This window comes from Lethenteron reissneri, chromosome 42 (genome assembly GCF_015708825.2).
Source record: "Lethenteron reissneri isolate LAM-NWPU_2019-01 chromosome 42, ASM1570882v1, whole genome shotgun sequence".
NCBI lineage: Eukaryota > Metazoa > Chordata > Hyperoartia > Petromyzontiformes > Petromyzontidae > Lethenteron > Lethenteron reissneri.
The window spans coordinates 415,330-437,616 of NC_083820.1; the positions used below are offsets into that span (position 1 = coordinate 415,330).

The 22,287-nt window shown below is 46.4% G+C and overlaps 1 protein-coding gene across 5 annotated transcripts; it reads right to left on the minus strand.

The window, feature by feature from the left end:
- Positions 1-133: 133 nt before the first annotated feature.
- CUTC (cutC copper transporter) lies at positions 134-20,590 on the minus strand. Of its 5 annotated transcripts, none has more exons than XM_061569028.1 (9): positions 20,499-20,590; positions 17,868-17,934; positions 16,083-16,142; positions 12,542-12,751; positions 10,550-10,585; positions 9,197-9,330; positions 4,208-4,235; positions 2,311-2,416; positions 134-1,400 (listed from the first exon to the last, which is right to left on the minus strand). In XM_061569028.1, the coding sequence occupies exons 2-9, from the start codon at positions 17,917-17,919 to the stop codon at positions 1,289-1,291; spliced, it is 738 nt and encodes a 245-aa protein (XP_061425012.1). In that variant the 5' UTR covers positions 17,920-17,934; positions 20,499-20,590; the 3' UTR covers positions 134-1,288. The 5 variants fall into 5 exon arrangements, with proteins under 5 accessions (XP_061425012.1, XP_061425014.1, XP_061425011.1 ...); XM_061569030.1 differs by having other exon boundaries at positions 17,868-17,931; positions 20,499-20,583; XM_061569027.1 differs by lacking the exon at positions 20,499-20,590 and adding an exon at positions 19,492-19,727.
- Positions 20,591-22,287: the final 1,697 nt, after the last annotated feature.

Here is a 22,287-nt window from a genome sequence, read left to right on the forward strand (position 1 = left end):
GCAATAGCTCAATTGGCGTACCAAGAGGTTGCCCGCAAGAGGCCGAAAAGGCGACGGGTAACCCCGTGATATTCAAGGGTCTCCCGTGCATACACAGACATAAACCATCTCTCCACACAGTCACCACTATACATTTAGTTAACATTCTTTATTCGCGTCGGGCTACATTCGCAATTTGTAACGCGATACACTCGGCAACAAAAATAAAACGACTGAAACGGAACTTGCCGACTCGAATTCGGTCATTACACAGCCACAACCAATCATTCGGTTCTGAATTTTATTCGCACACAATGGAAATCGTACTTGCACAAGACAAACGACGGATGAGCGAAAACTACAGAGTTACCAGGATACGGTGGACAATATCATTTGAGGCTGTATCATCAGTGATATACAGGGTACCCCTCGATTTACGTGTTAAACGGTGTTTTGTAAATCGGAACGGCTTTTCCAATTAATTTAAAACAGGTAGCTCCCGCTTTTTGAATAATGCGTTCCTGGAAACCCTGGGAGCATTGTAAATCGGACCCTATTTTTCCATAGACAGTAGAACGTGCAGAAACATCACTTTCCGATGTGTTTTTCCTTTTATCAGCCACATTTAACCGGGGGTTAAAGGTAAACATCCACAAAATCATCTGAGAATAACAAAAGCTCCATGCCAAGTCGCATTGGAAACCAGACTAACCTCTGTTCAAATGCGTTCAATCACGTCGGAAGATGTGTCGTAAATCAAGTTTCTCTTAAGTCATAAGTCGATCCACGGTGGCGTTATATAAACGTCGTGAATGTGGATCGTTGTAAATTAGACTGTCGTCAACCAGAGACCCCCTGTACAAAAAACTAAGGATGTGTTTCAGAAGTCATTCCAACTCTACTGCTAAGCTAAAAATACACACCTATATCACTTTTCCCAGTACAAAAAATAATAAACAATTATTAAAAGGATGGAATAATAACGGGCAAAAAACTAAAATAATTAACCTTGTCATGGAACTCACCAAAAGATCTGCTACATGTTGGAATGACTGTCAAGGTGATGTGGAAGCGTTACTGTTGCACTGCAGGGACACTGTGACGCTGTTGTGGATGACAAAACAGCCTCTTGTTTGACGATCTCATGGCGCGAGGCGTAGTGAAATTCGATTTCGTTAATCAAAAAGTGTCCATAATTTTTCAATTGAGTTAACGCAAAATTTCGTAAACCGAACGTTCGTAAATAGAGGGATACCCATAATGTAAACGACTATGGAGAGGAATTGTGCCGTTCAGCTGAAAATTATCTTTAGATTATACTTTTAGCAATATTGTTAAGTATGGAGATCCGGCTTGGGTCTGCAATCTTTAGGCTGTATTCTGATGGACCGAAGGAAGCTCCCATCCGCACAGAGTCATTCCTGCTCACAATGGACAAAAGAAAAACGTATGTTGAAGAATTTATTTTAAAAGGAACATGATGGATATTGGTGAAAAACCTTCGAAGTTCTTCCCTGACCTCACAAAAATGATGTGGAATTATACCAGCCTATCACCACATTACCCAGAATGTGCCTTATGTTTAAAAATTCAGGAGCTAAGCTATATTGAGCCTGGATAGTACTTGGATGAGCAATGGTCAACCAAAGAAACAAACATGAACACCTTCCGAAGACAAATTCCCTCATAAAGCCTTAACACACTGTTAAGGCAAGTGCTGTTAGCATGTGTAGTGGAGTACCGTCAGGACCCGACTAGGGGCGAGCGCGGGAAGAGGGGCGTAAAGGGAGGAGCCCCGAAAAAGGGGGCTAAAGAGGGGGACCGGGAAAGGGGGAGACGTAAGGGGTAGCCTAAGGAGAGAGGGAGTGAGGAAGGAGAAAGGGATGGGGCTCGCGAGTGCCCTCCACGGGTGTAAGTGTGGAGAGAGAGGAGTGCGAGTGGAGTGGAGGAAGAGTGAATAAACGGCGAGCAGCCCTGAGTAAGAATCTGGTCTCCGTGCGATTCTACAATACCCGGGGTGTCCAGAAGTCCTATTCTACACATGTAGCACCTATGAAGGCTGGTACGGCACACGATGGGATGGGTGGCAGCACCACGCCTGGCCAACTTTCTCTCCCTAGTGGCGATGTTTACACACTGCACCAGGGACTCATTTGATGCTGAGTAAACCTAGGAGAGGCCCAGAACCGGTTCAGATAATCGTTACTGATGCTGGCCATGAGCGGGAATTGAACTTGAGTTGCCGGGTTCGTAGTGCAGCATACTAACCACTACACTACTGTTCCCCACACGTACCACACATACCACTTGCGTACACAAGCGTGTTCTCACCTGTGCTGCATCCCTGAGCTTCGGGCTGATCTCGCCGAGCAGTGAAATTCCGTCGCTCCAGAACCCTCCAAAATCCTCTGGAGGTTGCGCTCAGTAATCCCTCCTCCTACAGTCACCAGAAACCCAGCATCATGCAGATTATTCGCAAGAACTTCAGTCACAAAGCCATTAAGAGTCTATTCACGTGTTCTATGGTCTAAACCAGTGTTCTTCGCTAATTTTCAGAGGTAGGCCACTTTCGCCAAAATCATTGAGGTTTGACAGCATGATGGGATGTTTTCACATTTGTGTATTGTCAGGGGCCGCACGTCAGGGTCGCTTTAAAGGCCACCAGGGGATGCCAGTGGTCCACTGGCCTTGCAATGAAGAACAATGCTCTAAATTATGGACCATATTGTGAGCCACTGTAGTCTGCCTTCCTTTAATGGAGGAGGATCATCAAAACTGTATGAACTCTCCTGAAGCCCTCTCGTGGCTAGCAAACGTCAACATTGTTATTTAGCTCCTGACGAGATTGTCATAAGCAAGAACAGGATGTTATGAGTTAATCCTGTACAGTTGGCAATACGCTTTTTTAAAGATTCTGGTTCGGATAGCACTTGCCACTGTGAACCCTGCTGGAAATCAAACTCCGGTAAACGGGTTCACAGCAAACTGATACCCACTAGCATCACGTTTGAGTGGCCATATGGATACGAGCAAGTCATTTCACCCATGGGACCTGGGTCTGTTCCGTGACCTACCTGCCAGCGGACCTTTGACACTGCATATGGCCTCAAGGTGCACCTAGCATGGCACAAGCGCCGTGATGGTGTCATCACTAAGTGGCGGTGTTATGGATAACAGTGAATACTTGTGAAAGGAATCGTGAGTTGAACGGATCAGACTCATTGCCAATATCAGAATCTGTATTTCGACTGGAGGAGGAATCCGATGAGCTATGAAGCTCTTTTCGCAGATGTGCAGTAGACATGGGTCAGCAAGTTCCAACAATACAAAAACATGATAACAGTGCAAAATAGAGAAAAGGTAAGCAAGTCACTAAACATAAATATATTTCAAAAAGAAAGTATATGAGTACAAATTTCATAAGCACAAACATTTATGCTGATTTGTCAACACTAAATGGGAAAGGCATAAAAACAAAAACTGTCTCAGACCACACCAAGACAACACACAGTCATAGTTCCTCAATGCAATTTCACATTAACTTAGAACTATCGATATCTGGGAGTTAAAAAGGAATGAGATGGGCGTCCAACTTGTTGCCCGATTTTACTGGAGCCGACACCTTGCCCAGTGACTCATTGAATTTATCTTGCATTGAACACATTTGGTCATTTTAAAAATGACCTTTAACTTTTGACACTGACTTTATTTTTCTTCCAATATACAACAGATACATTCATAAAAAACACAAATTTGGGTAAAGGTCCACGAACAGACCAAGATTATACTGGGGAAGCATTTTTGTAATGTAACTTAGTACTAGGTATTTATAAAACCATTGTATAGCTGTCGATTATATGTGGGAATTTATTTAATAATTCAAGTTGTGGACTAATTGTGCTAACAAAAATGAAGTACAGCATCCAATAAAATGTGTACATGCCACGTTGGTCTAATTCTCATGATGGTGTTTCCACTGAGCTGCTCATCACTCTCGTGGCTGAAGGCCAATGTGACTGCAAAATCCGTCACGTGGACGAATGCCTGAAGAGAAACGCTCGAATCACAACGGCACTTTCCAAGTCTTCACCCCCCACTTGACAACGATAAGCAACACACGTGTTTCACATTATCTGTGCTGGAGTTTTAGGCGTGCCACCTCTCCCCCCCCCCCCCCCCCATAAGCCCTTATCATCCAGTCTGTCATGAAATGCAGTTCTGTGCTTACCTGGCACGACAATAAGTCGTCCGTTTGCCTACAAAAACATGACACAATTCAGCAGTCACGTTTAGACATTTCATTTACTACACATTTTCTCCAAAAAAACTGTTGTCACTTCTGCATTTTACAAATTATTAGTAGTATCAGAGTCAGAATCTTAATCTTGGAGGAATCCAATGACCTATGAAGCTCTTTTTCACAGATGTCGAGTATGCGATGTACTCAACCTTGTCTGTGGGAGTAATCATACAAATTATCATTTTCTTTGGGTCTTTTGGTGAAGTCACGTAGATAGGTTGAAAGAAAATAACAAAAAACTACGTTTCAATCACAACACAAGCGATCGTCATCAGGAGGAAAAAAGAGTAAAGCAGCTGAGGCAGACTGTTTTAAAGGTTTAGAATGGGTGTAGCCCAAGGGCCATAAACAAAGTGTGCGGGGCTAGTGATGTTAATGTGAAAGATTAACATGTTAATGTAAGATCGGAGGACAACGTCCAAGATGGCGCATAGGTGGAAATGTTAATGTAGCTATGTGTTAGCCACCTAGCACACTGAAGCGGCAGTGGCTCTGCGATCTTACATTAACATGCTAATCTCTTACATTAACATAGCCACCTACGCGCCGTCTTGGACGTCGTCCGCGGATCGTACATTAACATGCTAATCTCTCACATTAACATCACTAGCCCCGCCCACTTTGTTTATGACCGTTGGGCGACACACATTCTAAACCTTTAAAACAGTCTGCCTCAGCAGCTTTCCTCTTTTTTAAATCCTTTATATTAAGTTCGCTTGCTTGCTTGCGTGCTTGCTTGCTTACGACCGTGCAAATCTTTCGGTCGTTTTTTAACCCACTTCCTGTGATCCAATCGAGCTGACATTTTCCACACAGACTCGTTGTGCCAGACAATAAATGTTCGTGAAAAAAAATTCCCAAAATTTTATACTTTTTAGGCAAAAAAAAATTATTTTACATATATTCAAATAGAACGCATTCATCACTTTGGCTGAACGTCACAGTATAAGAGCCCAGAGCGTAACCCCTCCATAAGCCATGGCGGAGTAGCGCAGTTGGTAGCGCCCTCGCTTCCCATGCCAAAGGTCGCGGGATCGATCCCCGCGTCCTCCACAGGCCTATATATTTTTTAAATCCTTTATATTAAGTTCGCTGCCACGCATATAAAGGATTTATAGTGAAAAACTTTGTTTTTACGGGTTATACTTATTAAATCCTTTATATTCACTTGCTTGACCGCTTATGACCGTGCAAATCTTTCGGTCGTTTTTTAACCCACTTCCCGTGATTCAATCGAGCTGACATTTTGCACACAGACTCGTTGTGCGTGACAATTTATTTTCGTGAAAATTTTTTCCAAAATTTTAGGATTTTTTTTTATATTTAATTACCAATTGCTTAATGGTGGCAGGCAATCATCTGACCCATAGGTGGCAGCCATCTCAAGCCAGAGGACGAGAGGACTCTAGCCGCCACACATATAAAGGATTTATAGTGAAAAACTTTGTTTTTACGGGTTAATTTTTTACTCCTGATGACGATTGCTTGTGTTGTGATCGAAACGTCGTAGTTTTTTGTTATTTTCTTTCAACCTATCTACGTGACTTTACCGAAAGACCCAAAGAATATGAATTCCTGCAGTCACGAAAGCTTTAAGCCAAGATTTTGTACAATTCTCGATGACAAAATAACTCGATTTTATGTTTGGTGGTCATGCACATTATTGAGGTGATTAACACTTTGCTATTGCAACAGTCATGCTTTAGCTCACCAGTTAAGAGTATATGGATAGTTAAGAAAAGATTAGTTTACAGAGATTCAGGCCGGATTAATCGTAGCGGTGTAGCTCAGCCTTGGCTTTGGCGCAGAGCCCTTGAGCCATAGCTGAGCCACTCAAGTCTGACATCACCCTGTCCACAAAAGTAATAAGTCGCACATTACGACAATGGCTCTAATGATGATGATGGGGCTAGTAAAAATTATGGGATTCATTATTATGTGGATAGCGATAATGATCAAGTTGGGTGTATTGACGTTCGCAGTCATGATAAATGGGGCACTGGAGGTGATGATACTATACTCTAGATGATGCCCATGGGTTCACTGATGATGGGACCGTTAATAATGATGCATAACCCGTCATAATCATGAAACTAATGTGTCGAGTAAGAGCAAAGACGTTAGTTACAAATGTGACATAGCTCGGTGAAATCCTTCAGCAAAACCTCACCCTTACCCCTTCAACGCAGGGTCGCACTAGTCCAATTAAAAACATAATACCAACATCATCAACAGCCTTGGATGTAGGCCTCCCCAAGCAGCCATAAGGGCCCGTGCTAAATGCTTTTAAGCTATCAATTCCGGTTCACTGATTCTGCACTTGCTCTATTACTATAGTACTATACTGCCTTCAACTTTTATGAACGACTGGGTGTTTAAGGTTAGCGATTTGTCGTATTATCTGGCTGTATAGCAAATGAAAAAATACAATGACTTTACTATGCAAGTAAAAAATAGTATCTAATATCATTGGACCTCCTTTGCTAGTACCAAAATATAATAATAGGGTTTTTCCCCTTTTTTTCTGGCAACAAAACTCAAACCTTTTTTTACCAGGATTCATGTCTGCATTAACCACAATACTTGCAGTCAAAATGAAAAAAAACACACTCTGATAATATATGCATTGTCCTTGAAACTGATTGGTCCACACCAGAGACAGCTTTCTTTAGAGCCTCGTCTCAATTGGTGCTAGACCAGATGATGCCAAAAGGCGTATAGCTCAAAGACAATGCACTATCAAAGTAATGAGGGCTCGGGGTAAGCATCTAACATCATTGGACCTCCTTTGCCAGTACCAAAATATAATAATAAAAGGTTTCAGTTTTGTTGCCAGAAAAAAGGGGAAAACCCCTATTATTAGCTTCATCTGGCACTGACTGAGTCTGGATAAAGATATAACCCATTGATATACGGGCATACCTCTTATAGCACACAAGATGCGTTCTTGGTAAATGGAGCACTATACTAAATAGCGCTATAGAAAGTCACCAACAGTGCTATACTAAACAGCGCAATAGGTTACTCTAACGTGGTTCCAATGGAGATGCGTACTGACAGCGCCATACTGACGATGGGCTATTCAATCTGCGGAGGATGCAAGCTAAAACCAGAGTGGAGGAAGTCACCGTTCGAGAACTTTTGTTTGCTGACTGTGCTCTGGCTGCTGGCTCAAATAAAGATCTACAGGACAGTATGGACCACTTCTCCTCACACTGAGCCCACCATCTTTGTGAATGGGCAAAAGCTTTCAGCCGTTGACAAATTTACTTACCTTGATAGTACTCTGTCTCGCGCTGTGCACATAGATGATGAAGTTAACATCAAGATTGTCAAGGCCAGTGCAGCCTTTGGACGTCTACGTGACCCAGTATGGGAAAGGACTGGCATCAAGCAGGAGACAAAACTGAAGGTCTACCAGGCTGTTGTCTTACCAACTCTTCTGTATGGGTGCGAAGTCTGGACAGTCTACCAGCGCCATGCCAAGAAATTGAACTATCTCCACCAAAGCTGTCTGAGGAAACTGCTGAGGATCAAGTGGCAGGACAGAATCCCTGACACTGAAGTCCTCAGCAAGGCCAATATCCCCAGCATCCACACCTTGCTTGCGAAGGAACAGCTTAGATGGACTGGCTACGTGACCAGAATGCCCTGCGCGAGACTGCCAAAACAAGTCTTCTTTGGCGAGCTGAAGAATGGCAAGCGAGCGCAAGGTGGCCACAAAAAGCGCTACAAGGACACCCTGAAAGCTTCTTTGAAGAGCTTTGGATTCTACCTGAAAAGCTGGAAACCCCTAGCTCAGGATCGACCTGCCTGGAGAAGAAAAGTACAGGATGGTGCAGTCCTCTGTGAGAGCAGAAGCTCCTGTGCTATCTTAAAGAGGCAGCTGCGCAAATCTACCAAGGACTTGTGGCTGCACCTCAGAGCTCTACATCCTATCTGACCTGTCCAGTGTGCCACAGAAAATTCCCGGCTCGGATTGGCCTGTTCAGCCATCTGCGCACTCATCAAAACCCAACAAAATGACAAATCTGCCATGGTCATCATTAACTATGATGGACAAACAAGAAAGAGAGAAACAGCGCTATCGGAAGTCACTATAACATGGTTCCAATGGACATGCGTACCAACAGCGCTATACTAAACATCGCAATAGGTTATTCTAACGTGGTTCCAATGGAGATGCGTACTGACAGCGCTATTTTTTACTTATGAGCAATATCTGAGGGCTTCATTGGGGTATCAGTAATCGCCTTAATAATGATATTGTACACATGATATACGTATTTAAGCATTTTATAAATAATAACTTTTAATGATAACGACATAGAAACCACAATAACTTATGTAGTCACAAGTGGATTCGGTAGGAGCTTGTGTAAGATTAACCAGTTTGCCTTAACCACGTTCTGTGGGAAGCTGTACAGTACGAACCAATGAGATTACTCGATCCACGGATCGCCACTGAAGCGATGCAGTGATTAACCCTCGATAAATAGACACTCTAACATGGCTGTTGGATTGACTATGAGCAGAATCAATACAACAGACACCTCGATTCAGGTTCCACAAGAACAGATCTGGGAGCGACACACCCCGGCAGGCAGAGACACACCCCTACAGTCAACACCACGCCTACTTTCTTCCATATATGGGCTGATCCACGCAGGAATTTTCTTCTGGGACAAAGAGTTATAACAAAACGGTGTTATTATAGGAGGCAGTACTATAAGAGGTACTGTATGCCTGTATATTCATTTTCTGTCTGCTCGATTGTTGGAATGGTCACTTTGGATTTTAAACGAGCCCCGTGAAAGCCTCCGAGCATTCGAAAAAAAATATTCGCACTGCCTGCCATTGAACGCTGCAGTGTCTGCAAAGGAAACATTTCAATAACAAAATGGCTTACTGGGGTACCTGTTGGACAAGTTTCTTTATGAGTGGTAGCCCCTCGAGTACGGTGTTTTCACATCCGCTTGTCAGAAGGCGTTCGAAGCCAAGAGAAATAAGTTCTTCGAGAGCTTGCATGGGGTCCAGGAGCATATCAAATGCTGAGAACATCGGGGTCACAAGATCCACAATGGAAAAGCACAGTAAACGATGACTATAACAAATGTGATGGTGTGCTGGTTACAAGCTGATAAGCATTAACGGACATTCCTCTCCCAGTCATTGTAGCTGTCACTGGCCTACTCAAGGCGAGTCTGCGGTGGCAAGATGTTAACTACTTCGCCTTGTATACAGGAGGTCATGAGTTCGATCCCGATCCCGACCCTGAACGCCTGGATATTTGTTTTCCCTGTGGATTTTTCTCTGGGTCCTTTGGTTTTTCCCTCCACATTTGGAAACATGTGTTTAGAGTATTTGGTTCAAGCAAGCCTGACCATGGCTGAGACACTGCATGTCAAAATCAGTGCAGAGTGTAATTGTGTAGTAACATCGTGGATGTCACTGTGTGGTGCCGGCCCTAGAGAGGCACAGCGTGCGATGTATTGCCATCGCGGACACTCCGTACATGTAGGTGTAGTACTAGCCCTAGAGGGGCTCGGTGAGCGCTGATAGAGAGCGCTGAGTGGCACTGCTCTCGGCGTGCAGTGCTGTCCCCTAAAGGAGGGGGTGTGAGGGTGCCGGCCATGAATGGGGTTAATGTAGGCCATGGCACGCTGGTGGACCCTAGAAGGCACGTGACGGGTAAGATCTACACAGGGGCCCCAAGTGGGGGGCTAGGGGTAGTCACGCGTCGGGCGAGATCCTGCTAGAGGATTGGAGAAGGTGGTTGTGGCCAAGGGCGGGGCCAGCCACGACCAGTGAGGATATAAACCGGGTTCCCAGAGGGACTGGGGTTCAGCGTTGCTGTTGTTATCCTGAAGATCTACGTTCTACGTCCGAGAAGAGTCACCAACACGTTGACCTGGACCCAAGCTGGGGTCCTGTCCATTGTAGCTACTCCCAGTGTGATTAGTGTAGTTAGCCTGGTGGTCCACCACCATAGGTTGTTATCTGGTGAAGGGGCAGTTACCCCTTTGTGTTGGTATCAATACATATGTTGCTTCCAAAGATGACGTCTGCAACTCAGTTGAAACCACTATAATTGTATCGATTCAATGCTACTAAAATGATGCACTCCCAGACCCTGTGGTTAACGACAAGTGTAAACTTAATTTTCTCGTGGAGGGGTGAATATGTGAAGGATATATATTGTCCGCTTATCTTTTTTGTTATTAACAAATAACTGCGTAGGAATGCGTACAGCATGTTTATATTTCTCACCTCTGTGAAATGTCGCAGGGAGAGGTCGTGAAAGAGCTGAAATATAAGCAAGGAGTGTTAGACAGCACAGAAACAATGCTTACAGCATGTTTATATTTCTCACCTCTGTGAAATGTCGCAGGGAGGGGTCGTGAAAGAGCTTAAATATAAGCAAGGAGTGTTAGACAGCACAGAAACAATGCTCAACATGTAGTTTAGCTATAACATAAATTATATTGATGCTAGTTGTAATTACCGGTGAAACGTCATACTCGAATTGTAAATGTCGTGGGTTTATTGTCCAACACACCAGTGTACTGAACTAGTCACGAATTGGCACGTTTTGTTAACTTGACAAACCTTACTAATTGTCTGCGTCGGGTGGTGACCGGTTTAACAACACATTTATATGTGATCTAATCCAAAACCCCCCCTCTGTTATGGATATTGGTCGCGAAAACCTACGTGTTAAACTATAATGAAACATACCAAAATTGTATATATTTATCAATTACATTATTTATTATTCATACAATTGTAGTGACATCACGGATGTCACTGTGTGGTGCCGGCCCAAGAGAGGCATGGCGTCAGAGGTCGCAACCGGGTACCCGATACCCGTACCCTACCCGATACCCGGCTACCCGTACCCGGCCGGGTACGGGTACCCGTTTGCGACCCTGGTGCGGCCGGGTACGGGTACGGGTAGACCGTGAGTCACTGGTGAGTAACCGTTTGTCACTCATTTCCCAACGTCTTGTCTCTTCTCACAATTCAAGTTCCTAGAATCAACCCACCCGCGCCTGCAACATGGCTTCATCCCAGAGGTCGCAATCAGGTACCTGATACCCATACCCTACCCGGCCGGCGCTACGTTCTTTCCTATCAGGTGCCTTGAGACAGCGGTCCTAGCATTAGTATCATCTACACTAGACTGCTCTGGATGACTACCTAGTAATTTATGTACTTATGCAATTTTCACTTATATATTTAATATTTTTTATTTATTTTCAGTGACTTGCTTACCTTTTATCTACTTTGCACTCTTATTATTTTTTTATTGTTTGTTGCTGTAACTTGTTGACCCCGTGCCCCTACTGCATAGCTAATCGGGTTCCTCTTGCAGTCTTAAATAAAGATTCTTATTTTGATTATTCAAAATGTCCAGGGTACAGATCACCATGGATGGATCACACAAGTTCTAGGTTAAAACTAAAAAGCTGTATCTCACTCATCAGAGTGGCTCAGCATTAAATCCCCTTGTCTGGATGTTGACCATATAATTTATAGATATGTAGTGACATCAGGGATGTCACTGTATGGTGCCGGCAAGAAAGGGCCATGGCGTGCGATGCATTGGCATCGTGTACACCCAGTGGTGGATGTAGTACCAGCCCTAGTGGGGCTTGGTGAGCGCTGGGATAGCGCAGGCACGACGCATAGTGTGCAGTGCAGTCTCCCACGAGGGGGAGCGGGAGAGTGTCAGCCCAGTGGCAGGGTTGCCTCGGGCCATGACACTCTGGTTGACCCTGCAGACACGTGATCTAGAGTATCCACAGAGAGGCCTCCAGGTGGGGGGACTAGGAGGTGGTCACGTGTCCAGGGAGAGCTATCGAGAGGGATCGAGGGGGAGCTATAAGGCTCCATAAGGCGGGCGGGGCCAGAGGCAGAGTGGCCCCAACCCGTGCGGGGATATAAGGCGGGTTCCTGAGAGAGACCGGGGTGGCGACATTCGACAAGCTGGAAGCTCTACGTCTCAAGCTGGAAGCTTTACGTCCTATGAGGCATCAACACGTGGTCGCAGACCCGAGTGAGGGTCTAACTCTTCGTAGCAGTAACTCCTCTATATAGGGTAGTTAGCTGGGTGGCCACCATCCTAGGCTGTATCTGGTGAAGGGTCAGTTACCCCTTTGTGTTACGTGTTACAAATACATGTGTTGCCTCTAAAAGGAACAACGTCTGCGACTCAGTTGGACTCACTACATATACAGCAGGCGCTTTATCGATACTCACAGAGTAGTTCACTGCAGATATCGTGATGAATGGTTCCCGATTCAGTGAGGGCTCCAAATACTATCCCGTCAGCTCCTCCAATACAAGCCTGCTGGATATCCGCACGCATCACCTCCACCTCGTGCTCAGAGTAGAGGAAGTCTCCTCCACGTGGGCGAATCATCATAAACACAGGCAGCTGTGTGTGCTGCTTTACCACCTGCAGCAGGCCTGAAGAAGAGACCATTAGCAAAACATGCAGCATATTATTTACAAGAACCAATTGTAGAAATTGCAGGCAGTCCCTGAGATACCAATGTCCGACTTACGAACATTCACACTTTTGAACGAACCGCCATAAGATGTTATAATTATTATTTTTAACCATCCGACTTGTGAACGTTCGGCCGTACTTACGAACCGAATCGTGGAAATATTTTGTATGGCAGAGCGATCCTCTGCGAGATGTAATGAGTTTCAGGATCTGGCATAATGTACAATGCCCCTTCTGACAAGCAAGCCAGCATCAGGACTCAAAGTTTATTTTATCTACTTTATTTTGTTTTATTTGCTATACACTATGTATTACAGTATTACATGTGTAATGGGTTCGATTGAGGCGCACTCTTGACTTGGAGGCAACACTATTTTTTTACATAACACATCTGTAGGATTTGAAATATGATGCGCCACGCGTTCTGTTGTTCTGTTGCTATGCAAGCGAGCAGTGTACAGTGGGGGGTATCTGAGGACGGGGTTGTTGTTGTCGGGCGTGAGGGAGACGTCGTTAAGATGGGCGACAGGTGTTAGGGGTAACCGAGGACGCAGGCCGGTGATTGGTTAGGAGGGTGAGTAGTTAATGGCCGGCGCCGCTCTGGTGGGAATAACAAGGTCACGTGAGGCTGGGGGCCTGGGGGCGAGTGGCGAAGCGGGGGGTGAGATAATTGATTGGGACTGATTGGTGTGGGGATAAAAGGATAGCGTAACGGAGAGACGGGAGTCTTGGTTGGGATTGGAGCTGGAGCGGTTGGTGCCAGGGATAGAGACGGAGCAGCAGTGAGTAGAGAAGATACGATAAGGTTAGCAGTGGATAGAGATAGGATAGAGTACGGTAACAGTGGATAGAGATAGGACAGAGTACGGTAGCAGCGGAGAGAGAGAACGCAGAGTGGGGTAGCAGTGGTAGCAGTGCATCTGAGGAATACAGAGTAGGGTAGCAGCGGAGTAACGGACCTTGGGAGAGCAGGAGAGCGAACGGAGAGACATAGAGTGTCGTTGATGGCGGAGAGTGTAACGGAGCGAACGGGGAGACACGGAGCGGTGATGAGGAGAAGGTGTGAACTCTAAAGTGCGAATAAACGTAACGAGAAAGACAACCGGAGTACGAGTCCTACACATCATATAACACGTGATATGTCATAACACGTTTTATACCACTGGCCAATTTCCAGGATACTCATTATGTGAAACAAACTTTATCCGGCTTTAAATTTAGATATTGCTGGGTACCTAGTTAAGGCATTTACCAGGCTAATACAACATTCTTCAATCCTTTATTTGGTGCACTCCCCACTTTCAGACACAGCTAGAGACGTATAAGGTGTGACTGTTGTAACTTCAAGTCACATGGGCAATGACCCATGTCTTGTAAAACTCAGTGTTTCAAAGTGCTTGGTCCAGTGTTCCATATTTGTAAACAATGCTCTACTGTCTCCATGCAATCCTCTATATACAAATTAGTTATTTATTTAATACTTTAACTGCTTTGCAGCTACCATTCCCCCCACTGGTAATTTCATCATATATATGTGGAGTGACATGACGTCACTACTATTCGGGACTGTACGAGTGTAGAGACATATGATGTCACTACTGTGTCGGCTCGGTATGGGGGCTGTAGACAGGTGTCACGGGGGTCGTGTCAGGCCGTGGCACTCCGCGTGAACCCAACAGGACACATGACCAGATAAAGGGGGACCAAGGGGCCCCAGGGGGAAGCTTGGGGGTCACGTAGTTGGGGGCCTGGACCTTCCCGAAGGATCGAGAAGGAGGAAGTGGCCTGGGGCGGAGCCGGCCATCGCCAGAGGTGTTATAAGCAGGGTGTGAACGGGGAGCGGGCTGTTCTATTCCGGGATCAAGATGCCATAAGAAGTCCTTGAGTCTCCGATCGCCGTTCGTGACCAAGCAGTCGTCTCCCTGCCTTGGTCACGCTATGTAATGCTCCCGAGTGTTAGTGAGAGTAGGAACCGTAGTCGCCACCTCATGTATAGTGTCCGTGTTAATGTTAGCTCTATAAAAGTCAAAAGTTGTGTGTGGGTTTGTGGTGGTTTTTGTATGTGGGGTTGTGTGCGCTTGGCTCTCCAATGGTGGGGTGAGCAAGCGCTATTCCTTTTTCCCATCCGTCAATTTTAAATTAGTTTAATTAGCGATTTAGTGCGATTTCTGTGCGCTTTCTTAATTTATTATTTATGACGAGTGCACGATCATACCAACTCACGCGCCTTTGGTGGGGAGGACGGCCCATGCCAAGTCGCACGCATTCGGTGGGAGTGAGGGGGATATTTTCTTTCGCGTTAAAAATCTTATAAAAATACACTAAACACTCAGGTAAATTCTTCTCTGTCTCATGTCCCCCCCACCCCGATGCGTGCAGTTATTACTACTATACAGTCGGTAGATGCTACCACTATAGGCCGTAGATATTACTGCAGAGCGGCCGGGGACATTGTGGCTGGGGGGGAGGGGGGAGTCAGGGGTAGCAGCCCAGCCCCAGCCTGCCAAGGTGCCACCTCGGCCTGGCTGGACCATCTAGGCGAGGCCGGAGGCTCTGAACGGGACTAGGCCTCACCACGCCACTGTCAGGTGAGTACTTTGTGCTATAGAGTTGATAAATACTGCTATAGAGTCAGCATGTACTACTGTAGTGACAGCAGGTACCACCACAGTCAGTATGCACTGCTGTAATCATAGCAGGTACCACCGCAGTCAGTATGCACTGCTGTAATCATAGCAGGTACCACCACAGTCGGTATGCACTGCTGTAATCATAGCAGGTACCACCACAGTCAGTACGCACTGCTGTTAGAATTTTAAGAGTAGTTTTGAAATATTTTTTAAACCCGGGCAACGCCAGGTACTTCCCGCTAGTGTGTTAATAAATAGTGTTGCCTCCAAGATGAGTGTGCGCCTCAATCCAACCTATTACATATGTAATAAACCGTCTTTCTCGTTGGGAATATAACGTGAACGTTTATTCCGATCACAGACGGTCGTCCAACTTCTCTCAATAAAATAACCAAATACAGCAGCGGATTCTTCTTTCCTCCCTGGCATTTATGTTTTTAACAAACACTCTTCCACTCACCGCTCCCCTGCCACCTCCACGCTCGATCACCGCTCGATCACGTCTCCCTCCCCCCTCCACTCCACACATTTGGCCCGCACTCCCCCCCGCCGGAACTGTGTGTCCATGGCTATCCTGCCTCGTCTCTTTCCCTACCCCCCTCAATTATCGGTCATTACATATATTTAAATCCCACAAGCCAAATATGAAATAGCTCACCCAGACTTGGGGTAGTCCCACCTTCCAGCAAATTAGCACAGAGCTCAATCCGTGTCGCACCTGCGTCATATACACAATTAAACATGACATTTTATAAGCCAAATTCACATTCTTGTTGATGGAATGTCTGAATGTTGCCACATCTCAAGATGCTACACACATAAGGGGGACATGCACATTGTAACAGTTATGGAGAAGGCTACTCATTGGTAAATATTTTTTTTTAGCAAAGGGTATGGCAGCGTGCATTTTTATAGTGAGGCGTTTATAATTTTACTGACACCGGGCTGCATTCATGTCATAACAATGTGGAACATATGGCAATACCTTCTGGGATGGAGGATCAAATTTTTTTGTAGAACTAAAATAACAATTGAACAATCAAGACAGAGGGTGCCATTTTGTTAATCTAACATAGGCCACCATGCAGTAATAACGCCAATTATTACTCAGTGTCAAGTGATGACACACTTGGCGAGTGGTAGTGATTTTGGAACCGATAGCGGTTAGCGGGCTGCTGCAACGAACCCGGCGGCAGGAGTTCGATTCCTGCTCATGGCCAACACCAGTGACAATTATCTGAGCTGGTCCTGAGTCTCCCATAGGTGCGGTGTGTAAACATCGCCGATGGGGAGACAAAGACGGTTGGGTGTGGTGCTAGCCACTCACCCCCTCATGTGCCGTGCCGACCTTCATAGGTGTTCGCTTACAGCACTTGTCTCTACAGTCTGTTAAGGCTATACATGGGATCTTTGTCTTTGATAGATATATATACATTCTGTTCTCCTATAACACGTGTTTTCATAATGCAAATTTTATATATAATGCGATGAATGTATTAGGGAACAAAATGTTTTATAACGCGAATTGGATATAACGCAATTGAGTGAACGGAACTACGTCACATGAGTAGGAATTAGCGGTTGTACGTCTGCCTCAGCGTAGTATCGCACAAAACAGGATGCTGCTGGATGCTTCCAGATGCTACTAGCACGGCTCGGTCTTGGTTCAGCCTGTGTACGCATCTTGCGTGTTATCACGGACTGTGCTTTACTTTATATTATTTATTATCACGCGATTTTTCCATAATGCATTGTTCTTCAGGAACGCAACTACCGCATTATAGAACAGACTGTATTGCAGAATACATAGCCCTGTGTCAGTAAAATGAGTGTCACTTTGCGAAAAAAAAGAAATATGTGGATTAGACAGCATACGCAGGTTATAATAACACCATTCAAGCTGTTAAGTGAGCTTGGGCTAGGGCATGTCGCTGGATAGGGACAATGAACAGAACTTGACACTAACGGCGGAGTGGTAGCCAAAGGAGGGATCATGCCCAATAGGACGCCTACTTAGGCGACAAAGCTGTGAGATAAGAGCATGTACAGGACTGTGAGAGATGGTGATTGCTTCAGGATTTTTTTAAATCCAGAAGTGGATATATAATTAGAATAAATATTTCATTTTATTTAGCGTAATTCATGCTAATTGTATCCCATAACGCTGTCCATTAAATACATATAAGGGCCACATCCTATCCGAATCAAAATATGCATTTATACTGGAGGAATCCGATGAGCTATGAAGCTCTTTTTCACTTATGACCAGTAGGGCCACGGGGTAAGAACGTTACAACAATACAAAAGCACAACTACTGCCAAGCAAATGAGAGTGCTGCGACTAAGCAAAAATAAACATGAATAAACAAAAGGCACAAACAACAAAGGTGTCACAATTGAGAAATGAGTCAATTATATATCCTGGCTCATGATGATATTGTACCTCCCAATTCAGCATTAATGGCAGATTCAACGGAGTCGACGCACACTTCCATTGTGTTTCTATCCTGCTAAAGAAACAAACAACAAAGCTGAATAAGCCACAGTTGAAGTATAATCCAATAAGGAGGTCTAACAAAAGTGATTTAGACTTAAAAGGGCCAAATCGGCTACGTCTATGCTCGAGGGCAGTGGTTCTCAACCTTGTTTGTTTACTCTACCCCCCTTGTTGAATTTTCTTTCAACCGAGTACTCCCCTTGCCTGAACTATCATGATTCTGAGAAATAAATGTATGAATAATGAACGTAAATATTTTTACCTAGTGTCCATTTTGTAAGGTATCCTAACTAGCGAGTAACTGCAAGCGAATAAAAAAATCAGCGGTTGAGTGATGTAATTTGTTCGAGCTCTCTGGCTACTCTTGGAAACCCGCATTGTTTACTATCAGCGAGTTTAGAAAGGTCTTTTATATCGTTCTAGGTTACCATGTGGATTTAAATGTTATCGTAGTTATTTTATATTGCCATATTCATACGTGATTATTCACTAACGATTCTCATGTATGATAGAATTTCACACATTCATAAATCACCTCACGTACCCCTTTGGACATTGCCACGTGGAACCCCAGGGGTCCGTGTAACCCCCGGTTGAGAACCACTGCTCTAGACCGGGCGATTGTTCCGATAGTTTATTGTCAGGACAATACAAATATCGTATGGCACAAGGATTCCAAGGTCATTGCCTTACATTGGGAACAAATAATTAAAAAATATTAATCATCAACAGCAACACCATCATCACAGTCCAAGGGCAGATAGCCCGGAGGTGTCCACCACACATCTCGCCATTTTTTTCCCCTTTCCGTGTCTTGTAGTGCCAATATGCTCGAGTAGTGCCACATATTTATGGCACCAATCTCTTATATCGTCGTCATCAAGCCATTCTCTAAGGTCTTCCTCTCGGTTTCCTTACATTGTTCCGAACACACTTTTAATTTCCCTGTTATTGACCATCCTACATATGGTGTGCCAAAAATCAAAAGAGCACCATGTCTAAAACAAGTGCCTAAACGTGATGGCACGTTGGTGATGTCTGCAGGAGATGGAGTCAACGTGGCATACCTGTCAACCCAAACGGTTTATCCGTATTCTTGTACAGAAAAATGTAAAGAAAATGTTTTGTATATGTTTCTCCCTCGTGATGGAACTTTGGAGAATAAACGTTTACATTTATAAGGGCACGGGGTGATCAATAAGGGCTGAATTGGTCTGCAATAAGATAGGCACTAAGGGGTACGACGTGGTGATGTTCGGGATGGCGTGATCATTGTGTTCATGACGAGCGAGGGATCACCAATACAGTATCGGGGAACACCATTTCAATGTTGGAACCAGAATGTTAATCAACATCGACATTTATCCTGGAGGAATCCGATGAGCTATGAAGCTCTTTTTCAGACTCCAAATTAATTTAAAACCCTAAATCGGCATTGAACTTCACAAAAAAAACCCAAAACAAACTGTCAAAATAACAAGTGTCTGAAAAGTAAAAAAGTTATATAATCGGCGATGTTTCGGGCAAAGGCCCTTTCACAGCACATTAGAGGCCAGAAGGGATCAATTACCGTATTATTTTAGTATGGCATTATTATTTATGAATAATCCCTATTGCGTTTATTATATTGTTACATATTTTTCGTATTCAACATTGTTGTTGTTGTTGTTCTAGTCACGTGGCTGCTGCATTGTTATCGCGATGACAGTTGAACTTGGCAAGATGGCGGCGCGCCCTTCCCTTGGTGACGGCCTCCCCTCACGTGACAGGCGCGCGGGCGCTCGTCACGTGACAGGCGCGCGGGCGCCCGTCACGTGACAGGCGCGCGGGCGCCCGTCACGTGACAGGCGCGCGGGCGCCTCGTCACGTGAGAGGCGCGCGGGCGCTCGTCACGTGACAGGCGCGCGGGCGCTCGTCACGTGAGAGGCGCGCGGGCGCTCGTCACGTGAGAGGCGCGCGGGCGCTCGTCACGTGACAGGCGCGCGGGCGCTCGTCACGTGACAGGCGCGCGGGCGCTCGTCACGTGACAGGCGCGCGGGCGCTCGTCACGTGACAGGCGCGCGGGCGCTCGTCACGTGACAGGCGCGCGGGCGCTCGTCACGTGACAGGCGCGCGGGCGCTCGTCACGTGACAGGCGCGCGGGCGCTCGTCACGTGACAGGCGCGGGGCGCTCGTCACGTGACAGGCGCGCGGGCGCTCAGTCACAGTGACAGGCCGCGCGGGCGCTCGTCACGGGTACAGGCCGCGCGGGCGCGCGGCACGTGGTCGATCTACACTTCCGGGGCAATGGCGCCCCCCCACGCGGCAGCCCCCTCCCTCCGGTTCCGCGCTCAGCCGCGAGCTTCACAACCACGCGGCGTGAACGCGACTCGGTGGGGTGGCCGAGACGGAGGGGCGACCGAGACGGAGGGGTGACCGAGACGGAGGGGTGACCGAGACGGAGGGGTGACCGAGCCGGAGGGGCGGCCGAGTCGGAGGAGTGACTGAGCCACCCGAAGGAGTGACCGAGCCGGAGTGACGCTTCGTGCAGTGACGAGAAGCAGCAGCAGCAGCAGGTGGATACAGCTGTGCACTCGCCTTAAGACACGCAGCGTGGATGTGGGGGAGCTCTGCCGGGCCGTGAGCTCAGCGACTCCCCGCGCTGCGTCACGGGCCCAGCGCGACTCACGCGCCGGGGGTCAGGGGTCATATGGGCGTCACGGTGGCTGGGAGATGTCAACTCCCTCGCCGGGTGTGCAGGAGGTCGTGGGTTCGATCCCGACCCTGACGCCTGCTGCTGCTGCTGTATATTTGGAGTTTGCGTCTCTCTCCCCGTGGTCGCGTGGATTTTTTTCCCAGGTCCTTCGGTATTTTCCCTCCATTTAGAATCGACGTCACGCGTTTAGCGTATTCGGCTGCTGCTTTCAATGTATACATGATGATGATGAGCCACTTCACTGAGCTATCATTTGTGAAAGCCAGGTCGTGTCTGAAAATGAGCTACATATCTCGGTGGGCCCTTACCTGGTAAAATAATAATAAATAAAGTGTAATAGTTCACGTGGCGCCTCGCTCATTGTTATGAGCCAGGTCTCCCGCTTGCACTTTGCGGCCGTCCTTGTGTGTCGCGTTCTGACGTTCTGAGCTGGCTACAAAACACACCCTCGGAACAGCGAGCATCCCCACACAGCGAGCATCTTAGCCAGACTGGTCGGGTAATTGGAGTTGCGTATTTGTTGAACCTGGTGCAGGAATACAACTTCGCCTGTTCAGCGGTCACTGCTGTCACGATCTCCCATCCCAGGCCCTCCTGGCTGCGACTCGTTTGAATATCCGTGATTGTGCTCATTGGGTTTTCCTGTTTCATGAATGCAAATTTGGCTCCATTCATCTTAATGGCTTTCTGATCCGCCCCTTTACTGGACACCGGTGAAAATGAGATTCATAGCTCATCGGATTCCTTCAGTCTAAAGATGCTGATATGCAATATTACAATGTAATGTACAGGTAATATACATCTGAATAATATCGTGTTCTTATGTAAGTTTTACTGAAAAAAACATTTCAGGAACTTCAGAAAAAAAGTTTGGACTCTTTGTGAGCTCTCCTGGGTAAATAAGGGACGGTCCATAAATGACGTCACGCGATTTTGGCTGATTGTTGACCCCCCCTCCTAGAGGCCGACCGAAATTCGGTTACAGCGCCGAAAGTTGGCAAATGCCCTCTTTTGGCATAGTTTCGATTTCGGCCGAAAGTAATTTTTTGACTTTCGTTCTGGTTTCGTTTTCGGCCGATACCAGAAATTCAGTTTCGGTCGGCCTCTAAACTCCACGCGCTGCATGCGACTCCGGGCAGTAGCAGCGGCGGTGGTTGATGGCAGACGCTCCTCACTCTCCGGCGATCGCAAGCAGCGCACACACGCACACTCAAGCAAGGATGGGGGTGAGAGGGGTGTGGTGGTGGTGGTGGGGGGGATAAGACAGACGACGGAGAAGAATAAGAAAAAAATAACTCCCCCCCCCCCAAAACCACCAAACTAGCGAGCAGCAGCAAGCAGCACACGCGTAGCCAGCACACGCAGCAGCAGTCCACCAGGAACACTTTTGTTTGAGCGTCTCAGAGGCTGGGCTCTCACAGGCAGCTCGAGGCACGCACAGCACACTGAGCACATTATAGCAGCGTGCTGATACCAACAGTGTGCATACGCGCGCGCACACTCATCCGCCCACCAGCCACACACACACCAAACCACCCACCCCTCCAATGATCCAATTCAACCCTCCCACCCCTCCAATGATCCAATTCAACCCTCCCACCCCACCTCCTCCTCCACCACATGGGTTCCACACAGCAGGAAGGGGCTTGGGTGTTCGTGCGAGTCTGTGAC